At 41.0% G+C, this 9278-nt stretch overlaps 2 protein-coding genes across 2 annotated transcripts in view; both read left to right on the plus strand.

The window, feature by feature from the left end:
* The window catches only part of hsh2d (hematopoietic SH2 domain containing), a 364522-nt gene that overhangs the window by 7994 nt on the left and 347250 nt on the right, over window positions 1–9278 (plus strand). The gene's annotated exons all lie outside the window — the stretch shown is intronic.
* On the plus strand, window positions 5036–9100 carry prkab1b (protein kinase, AMP-activated, beta 1 non-catalytic subunit, b). Its single transcript, XM_010783037.1, has 7 exons — window positions 5036–5410; window positions 5612–5766; window positions 6675–6844; window positions 6926–7019; window positions 7403–7517; window positions 8402–8575; window positions 9096–9100. The coding sequence occupies exons 2-7, from the start codon at window positions 5629–5631 to the stop codon at window positions 9098–9100; spliced, it is 696 nt and encodes a 231-aa protein (XP_010781339.1). The 5' UTR covers window positions 5036–5410; window positions 5612–5628.

A 9278-nucleotide genomic window follows, 5' to 3' on the forward strand; every position in this document is an offset into this window, starting at 1 on the left:
GATCCAAGCTCCCAAACACGACTTTGCATAATAACGATTTATGAACCCCAGACTCCATTATTTGTCCTAAACCAAACATTTGCCAGGTTTTCCACCAATGTCTAACGTCGAATACAAACACAGAATCCCTTGTTTGGCTGTGTGATTCATGTGTGTAATGCCGCCTCACCTTGCAGCCCTCGCAGGCGTGGACTCCGTAGTGGTAGCCCGAGGCTCGGTCAGCACAGACCCGACACTCCAGATTGAGCGATGAGGAGGACGATGAGAAATCCTCTTGTCCCGCTGCCACCCCGTAAACAACGGAGGACGGGCTGGATGCTGGCGTAAGGGCATCTACAAAACACAAAGGAACTAACTGATCAAATTAACTCTAAATAGCAAAACAATCTTAAACCACTGAACTCATACACCCTCGTGCTACCGGAAACACTCTGTGATAAATGAACTTCAAATCATATACATTTTAAATATAGCTAATTCTCTAAATTATGATTATCTAAGATTTTTTATAGTTTTTTAGTTCGGCAGAGAAATAAAAAAACAGATATTTTCTTCTAATCTGTGCTTGGCAGAAGGGATAAAAGCACCTTGGAGCTTGTTTTAGTTGGAAAGGCTCATTTTTGTGCACAGACTTTCTCAACTAGTTTGGCCATTTGAAAGTGGGAACACTCATAGACTTTAAAAGGTACAAGTTCCATTGTTGCTGTAGACCTATAATCATTATCATGATCAGGTGTTTAGAGAATGAAAGAACTGTATATTTGCGTAACTTGTATGGAAAACTGAGAGAAGTGCTCTTTATAGCATTGAAATTCCTCACTTCTTTAAAGTGGACCTATCATGCTATATTTGAATAATATAGTGTCGGACCATACCTATTTAAGGCATATTTATACTTTTTATTTTTCAAAATACCAAACAGATCATGCATTTTAGCCATTCCTCATTTCGCTCAATTGAACACTGTCTTTGCATGGGCTGATTCTGTGAGAACAGCACCACCTACAGGCCTGGCATATGTACTACAGAGTCTCCAGCGCTTTCGAACGGCAATGTCCGTGGCTGTCTCCTCCTGATTGGTGGAGTTGGCCCCCAATAGCCGTAGCACCACTGTCTGTGACGTCATAGAAGTGTTCAAATCTGAATCAGTCTTATCAGACCGTTGCAGCCCCTTTTTAGAGATTTGGGATGGAGGAATAAGAGAGAGGGTTGTGTTCGACACTTTGGTGAGTCCCTGAACACCGTTTCATGTTCATTGTATAAAGACGTAGAAAAGTGCATTGCCGAAGGTCCCCCTTTAAGATTGAAACCATATTTTGATGTTTAGAGTCGCATTATAAATGGACATAGAATTTCCTCATGTGAGCAGACACCCTCCTCCACACCCTACCTTTCTATGTCAAATTAATGATGTTGTTGTGTAGTAATGTAATACTTACAACAAGTACAACAATTGGACAAACATTATCATACGTGGATAGCCTGCAGTATATAGGGATACATGTTGATCTTTCCAATTAGACACAAAGTTGCAATCAATTGAGAACAAGGTAATAAATCACCTACTACTACTATACTACCTTAGTACGATGCATCTCTGTCTGCCCTTCCCTTCTGCACAAGGCAACCCAGGAATTTAAACTGCAGCTTGAACCGTCAAAGACAGTCCTGTTCCATAACACACACTGTTTACTCAAGAGATATTAGCAAGCCATCGTGTGGGAAGCTTGTCACAGGCATTACAGGGTGGGGTAGTAATTACTGATCTGCTCGTGAAAGCAGGTCGTAGGTTGCCAACAGTTTTTCTTTCCCACCCTTCGTGAAGGGAACATGGTTGGGAGAACTGTTGGCTATTTCTGTAGCAAACATAGTTCACCAACCATGTTTCCTCACAAGGTGAAAGAAAACTGTTGGGCAACCTACGACCTGCTTTTCACGAGCAAGATCAGGGAATACTACCCCACCACTGTAATGCCTGTGACAAGCTGTCCAACCACAGATGGCTTGCTAATATCTCTGAGTATGTTGTTATGGAACAGACTGTCTTTGATGGTCAAGCCTGCAGTTTAAATTCCACTAGTTTCTTTGCAGGAAGGGAGGTGACGACAGACGAATGCATCTACTAAGGTTAGTAGTTAGTAGTAGTGGTGATTATACATTGCTCAATATGAGCAAACCTTGTGCTAATGGTGGAAAGATCAACATGTACCTCTATATACGCAGGCTATAACAAATAGGATAAGTTTGTCAATTGGTTACTTGGTGTAAAGTATTACATTAACTTACACAACAACAATCATTTCGACCATAGGAAAGGTCAGGGGTTAGAAGGGTTTCTCGGTCACATGAAGAAATCTACTGAGCCATTTGATAGATGCACTTAAACATACAATGTCAAATCTTAAAGGGGACCTATCATGCAAAACACTTTTCTACGTCTTTTATACATGAACATGACGGCTGTTCCAGGGAAAAAAACCCCCCCCCCACCAGTGTCAGAAAAACACAACCCTCTCTCTTTTCCGCCATGAGCCCAAATCCTAAAAAAGGGCGCAACGGATCTATACAGAACTGATCAGATTTGAACACTTCCTATGACGTCACAGAAGTGGTGCTACGGCTATGGGCCAACTCCACCAATCAGGAGGAGACAGCCACGGACATTGCCGTTCGAAAGCGCTGGAGACTCTGTAGTACATATGCCAGGCCTGTAGGTGGTGCTGTTCTCACAGAATCAGCCCATGCAAAGACAGTGTTCAATTGAGCGAAATGAGGAATGGCTAAAATGCATGATCTGTTTGGTATTTTGAAAAATAAAAAGTATAAATATGCCTTAAATAGGTATGGTCCGACACTATATTATTCAAATATAGCATGATAGGTCCACTTTAAAGAAGTGAGGAATTTCAATGCTATAAAGAGCACTTCTCTCAGTTTTCCATACAAGTTACGCAAATATACAGTTCTTTCATTCTCTAAACACCTGATCATGATAATGATTATAGGTCTACAGCAACAATGGAACTTGTACCTTTTAAAGTCTATGAGTGTTCCCACTTTCAAATGGCCAAACTAGTTGAGAAAGTCTGTGCACAAAAATGAGCCTTTCCAACTAAAACAAGCTCCAAGGTGCTTTTATCCCTTCTGCCAAGCACAGATTAGAAGAAAATATCTGTTTTTTTATTTCTCTGCCGAACTAAAAAACTATAAAAAATCTTAGATAATCATAATTTAGAGAATTAGCTATATTTAAAATGTATATGATTTGAAGTTCATTTATCACAGAGTGTTTCCGGTAGCACGAGGGTGTATGAGTTCAGTGGTTTAAGATTGTTTTGCTATTTAGAGTTAATTTGATCAGTTAGTTCCTTTGTGTTTTGTAGATGCCCTTACGCCAGCATCCAGCCCGTCCTCCGTTGTTTACGGGGTGGCAGCGGGACAAGAGGATTTCTCATCGTCCTCCTCATCGCTCAATCTGGAGTGTCGGGTCTGTGCTGACCGAGCCTCGGGCTACCACTACGGAGTCCACGCCTGCGAGGGCTGCAAGGTGAGGCGGCATTACACACATGAATCACACAGCCAAACAAGGGATTCTGTGTTTGTATTCGACGTTAGACATTGGTGAAAACCTGCCAAATGTTGGGTTTAGGACTATTGGACTTAGTGTGGTTCAAAATTATAATTGTGAAGATTGAATCTTTGGGTCAGTCATTGTACATGCATCTGCCTTAACCTGTGCCTTTTATCTCCTAACCCCAAACTGTGTATTACTTACATTACATGTTACTTGTTAGACGCTTTTATTCAATACTGTGGACAATCCCCACAGGAGTAATTTGGGGTGAAGTGTCTTGCCCAGGGACACAACGACATGCTGACTGCAGTGGGGTTTGAACCTGTGCTCCCCTGATCCGAACACCAACGCACGATTCCACTGTGCCACACGCCTCCCTTACTAATACTTTCCCTCCTTTGGTCAATATTTCTGTCAATATCCATCAATCACTTCCTCCTAAAGTCACCCAAACTCAAGCACAGACAATTTCAAGACACTGAAGAGAGTAGGACATGTCAGACCAGAAATCCAGAGGCACTGTGTCTTGTGACTGATGATAACCCCTAAAGAACCACCAGGCTTGACCTTTACAAGAGGTCGCTCAATAATCTTTCAGTTAATTGTTTACCAGCCATGTTGAAGAACAACCCAAGGTTGTTTTTTAAGTGGCAGTGAAGGACAAAGATAGTCTAACTTGAGGTGTGTGCGCATGTAAATAGCTGTAAAACAATAGGTTATCACAAAAGTCAAGGTAAAGTTGTCCAGCTGATTGTACTTTAAGGAAAGAATCATTAAAAGTGACCTATTACCAAATGGTTATTGTAACGCAGCTTCTGCAGAGATCTGCATTTCTGTATGCAGCCTTCTCACATTTCAAAGGCTACTACAGAATTGCACCACTCTTCCTTTTGTTATTGTTTTTAAGCCTCTATTCCAATGTTGACAGAGATGTTAGAGAAATGGCAGGTGATGGAGGGAGAGAGAGGGAAGAACATGCGATATAGAGTTGTCTGTAGTAGGGAAAATGTAATCACAGCTAATGGTATTTACTCTATGATTCAGGCCACTGTGATGTCCCAAAGCAACCTTTTTTTTGCCAGGATTGTGTCTTCTCAAGCCCTCAGTATCCCGTAATTACATTACATGTCACTTGTTAGATGCTTTTATCCAAAGCGATTGACATACTCCATACTGTGGGCAAACCCCACAGGAGTAATTTGGGGTGAAGTGTCTTGCCCAGGGACACAACGACATGCTGACTGCAGTGGGTTTTGAAGTTGTGTCCCTGGGCAAGACACTTCACCCCAAATTACTCCTGTGGGGTTTGCCCACAGTATGGAGTATGTCAANCTCTGGGATAATCCAGTCCAAATAAATCGGCTATGCAGCGATTTAAGAGGTTCAAACACGGAGGATTGTTCGCTCAGCTCTGTAAATTAAATGTCCCTTAACTTTCCCCTTAACTGCCGAATCGGATTCTCTGAATCGGAAGCCAACTTCAGCGTCGTCTCGAACGACAGGAGGCGGAAGAGGTGTGTTTTCTCCACTAAACACACAACAAAGCGAGGTTGCCTCTGAATGGCGAAAACACACAAAGAGCAGTAGACCTAAGGAGATTAGCAGGAAAAGTAAAGGTAGGGAATAAGGAAAAGGGAAGAGCGCAAATAAAACTCGAGTGACTTTTTGTGTCTGCGGGACCGTGAACGCACCTCCGCCTGAATGCTGTTGAGGAAACTTCTGCAGTTAAAAGACAGGAACAGCGACAACAAACGCGTTTACAACCAGAAATCAATGACACCAAAGACTTCTGTTTGATAAAATACATGCAATCAAACCTCATCTGTTAAGATTTAGGTAAGTATTTGCATTGTCTGATTATTATAAATAGATACAGCAAAATATGCTGCTAACATTTGTTTCAAGTGGTCATTTGACACCTAGTGGTCCTCCTCAGCTGACTGTGTGTGTGTGTGTGTGTGTGTGTGTGTGTGTGTGTGTGTGTGTGTGTGTGTGTGTGTGTGTGTGTGTGTGTGTGTGTGTGTGTGTTGTGTTCAGTGTCTGATGCCAGCAGGATGGGGAACAGCAGCAGTGACAGGTCCGGGAGTCAGGGTGAGAGGTCAGACAGGGAGCAGGGAGGCAAGGAGGCCCGTCCCAACATCCTGATGGACAGCTCAGAGGACGCAGACCTGTTCCAGCGAGAAGATACAAAGGTACACAGGTGGAAGAAGTACTCAGATCTTAAGTAGAAGCGCCAGAGTGTAGGAATACTTTGTTACAAGTACAATTCCTGCATGTATGTTACTCAGGTAAAAGTACAAACGTATTAGCATCAAAATATACTTAAAGTAGCAACAGTCTAATCATTATGCAGATCGGCCCATCCCAAAAATAATATATGATATGTTTTATTATACTTATTGATGTTGTGTTTATCAAAGCTGGTAACGGTGCAGCTAGTTTTAATGACTTTGTATACTGCAGGGTAGCTTGTACATTTTACTCCAGATGTAACTAAGGTCCTATTTAAGTGTTTATATTTCATATCATTAATCCAAATTAAAGTATCTATAGGTGTTAAATAATTGTTGAGGAGTATTTTTGCAGATACACTTCATTGCTGAAAACTAATGGGGAAGAAGTAGAATACAAATTAAATACCAGTAAAGTACAAATCCCTGACAATTGTACTTAAGTACAGTACTTGAGTATATGTAGTTAGTTACTTTACACCACTGCAAATGTGTTGTGCCTGTAACAACCTGGCTGTATGTTATTAAACCTTTAAATAAATAACACATTTTCAAATATCTATAACATTGGACGTCTTTGTGTTTTGCAGATTTCAGTTCCATGCTACCTATTTTATATCTGCACATCTTTTCCACTTTCAATTATGTTCCCATAATGGTTCCAATCATCTCTTGTGAGGATTGTGCACAAAACTAGCTGAAAGTCAAAGAGTTTGCAAGAAATAAACATTTTTATTGCATTAAAAACACACACACACACACCACTAAACTGCTTCTTCAGCTGCCTCTGTTCAGAGAGGAAATGTTGTTATGGTCCATGTGATCTCATTATTAACATGGCACAAATACATTGATATCATGCCGTCCAGGCTCCAGAGGAAATCCAGGAGTTTCTGGCCTGGCAGCACGACCTGGAGAGCGAAAGCAAGAGTCCAACTCAGGCCAGACCGACTGTGTTCAGGTGGACGGGGGCCGCCAAGGAGGTCTTTGTGTCGGGATCCTTCAACAACTGGGCCACCAAGATCCCTCTCAACAAGAGGTAGTGTGACTCTGGCTTTGTAAATCCTGGATTTGTTTGTTATGATGGAAATATAACATATGGTTTCCTTTTTAAACGCAGTCAAAAAAACTTTGTGGCTATTGTGGATCTACCGGAGGGAGAGCACCAGTACAAGTTCTCTGTAGACGGGCAGTGGACCCTGGACCCTACTGGGGTGAGTGGAGGTTTTAAAGTAGCCCACCTTTTTGTTTAATATATAATAATACAACATGAAGAAATCATAGATCACAATGATATTTTGTATAAATAATGATGAGTAATTGGGATTTATTGACTAAGCGGGTAAAGGTAAATAATAGAACTGCTAGAAAATGCAGATAAATCATGAAAATGACATCACTTCACCTTCAAAACCAGAAAAAACATATCTTAGATTTTTGATATTGTAAGTTGATAGCTTTTTCCCACATCACAATATCAATAAATTGCCCAGCCCTACATTATAAATAACCGTTTTACTTGTACTTTTCCATGTTTGTAGAAATGCCCTTTCCACTATCTAAAGGGTCTGTATCACATTACACTCTTTTTGTATAGGCCGTGACGACTTCTAAAACTGGCACAGTGAATAATGTCATCCAGGTGAAGACGACTGACTTTGAAGTCTTTGACGCCCTCAGGATCGACTCAGAGGACACTGAAGATATCTCAGGTATAAATTCATTTACAACTACTTTTAGACTGTTCAGATACTATTAAAAAGTTATTTCATTTGCTTTAAATATAGAAAGTATGCCATTAGAGAACAAATACATTGTGTTACTCTTAATCTGCTGCAGTAAACCTTGAACAATGAATTTGTACTGGCTAAGCAAACCTTTCCTTTAGACCGGCAGACCGAAATGTGGTGAACAAAGCAAGATATCAAGGTCACAACATCAATATTGATCTATGGGATCATGATGATTTGTTGCAAAATGTATGCAGAAGCTAGTATGCTGGCACGTTAATTTCAAGTGGGTCAGATGGGTTTAAAACAGCCCTCTTTAAAGCTAATGTACTCCACTCTATATAGCACAGATCTAGTGCAGGTATATTAAATACTTAAATGAAGATTTAGATAACCATTTTTTATATTTCAGAATCAAGTTCTAACTCCCATGTTGTGTAAGTGCAAGTCAAATGTTTATGACTTTTATTGTTTCTATTTTTTGTATGCTGTCATGAGAAATGTTATGTACAAATGTATGTGTCAATCATTGTTTTTAAATAATGCTCTCATAACTGAGCCAATACAAAGTGACGCAAGGTATTGCTATTGTTACCTTAATCATCTTTTTATGTTTTTGTGTGGGAGAGAAACTCCTTTTTGTTGGGATACTTTGGGATTTTAGCCTTTGCAGACCGTTTACATGCACAAAAACCTATACAACACACAGAGAAGCATTATAGAAAAGCACAAGATGGCCCCTTTAATCATTTTGTACTGAAATGGACCAATGAGTGGGAAATAAAGTTGAATTGAAATTGATTATATATTATTATTTTGTATCTATGGCTGGGTTTAATCAGTTTTGTGTGTGACTCCTTCCCCAGACTTGTCCAGTTCTCCTCCTGGCCCGTACCTACAGGAAGCATATGTGATAAAGCCCGAAGACAAGATCAAATATCCTCCCATCTTACCCCCCCACCTGCTGCAGGTGCTGCTCAACAAGGACACAAGCATCTCTGTGAGTACACGCTCCATGAAGGACGACACGTTTCTCTCTTGTAACGATACTTTGAGATTAAAGGTCCCATGTCATGGCCATTTCTACTGATCATAATTCCATTGTTGAGGTCTACTAGAATAGATTTACATTGTTCAATGTTCCAAAATCCCATTGGTTTTCTCATACAGCAACTCTGTATAGTATGTGTATTACTCTCTGTCCTAAACGCCTTGTTGGAGCTCCTGCCCCCCCTCCATATGAGTTGACGGGACATTGCGGGGCTCGCTGCTGCTCGAGGTGCGGACAGTGTGAGCTGGCTTACTGGCATCGTTTCCTGGTTGCTGCGAGACAGCGAGACTCAGCCTGAGCACACACATTCAATCAATCAATGTTCAATCAATGTTTATTTATATAGCCCAATATCATAAATGTTACATTTGTCTCAGTGGACTTCACAGTTTGTACAGAATATCAGTATGACAATACGACACCCTCTGTCCTTAGACCTTCACATCGTACAAGGAAAAACTTCCAGAGAAAACCCACATTAACTCTTTCGCGGTGTCACGCTGTCTCAGGCTGAGAAATCAGCGAAGCTGCTGCTGAGAAAATACAAGGCTGTGTGAGTGTGTGTGTGTGTGTGTGTGTGAGGAGCTCCACAGATTGGTCCATTTGGACCTTGGTATGGTCACGTCACCATACTCAGGAAGAAAAAAATGGAAAAAGAAAAATCTCCAACGAGGCGTTCTGGGGCAGCATAG

This window comes from Notothenia coriiceps, unplaced genomic scaffold, assembly GCF_000735185.1.
Source record: "Notothenia coriiceps isolate Sejong01 unplaced genomic scaffold, NC01 NC01_scaffold00024668, whole genome shotgun sequence".
NCBI lineage: Eukaryota > Metazoa > Chordata > Actinopteri > Perciformes > Nototheniidae > Notothenia > Notothenia coriiceps.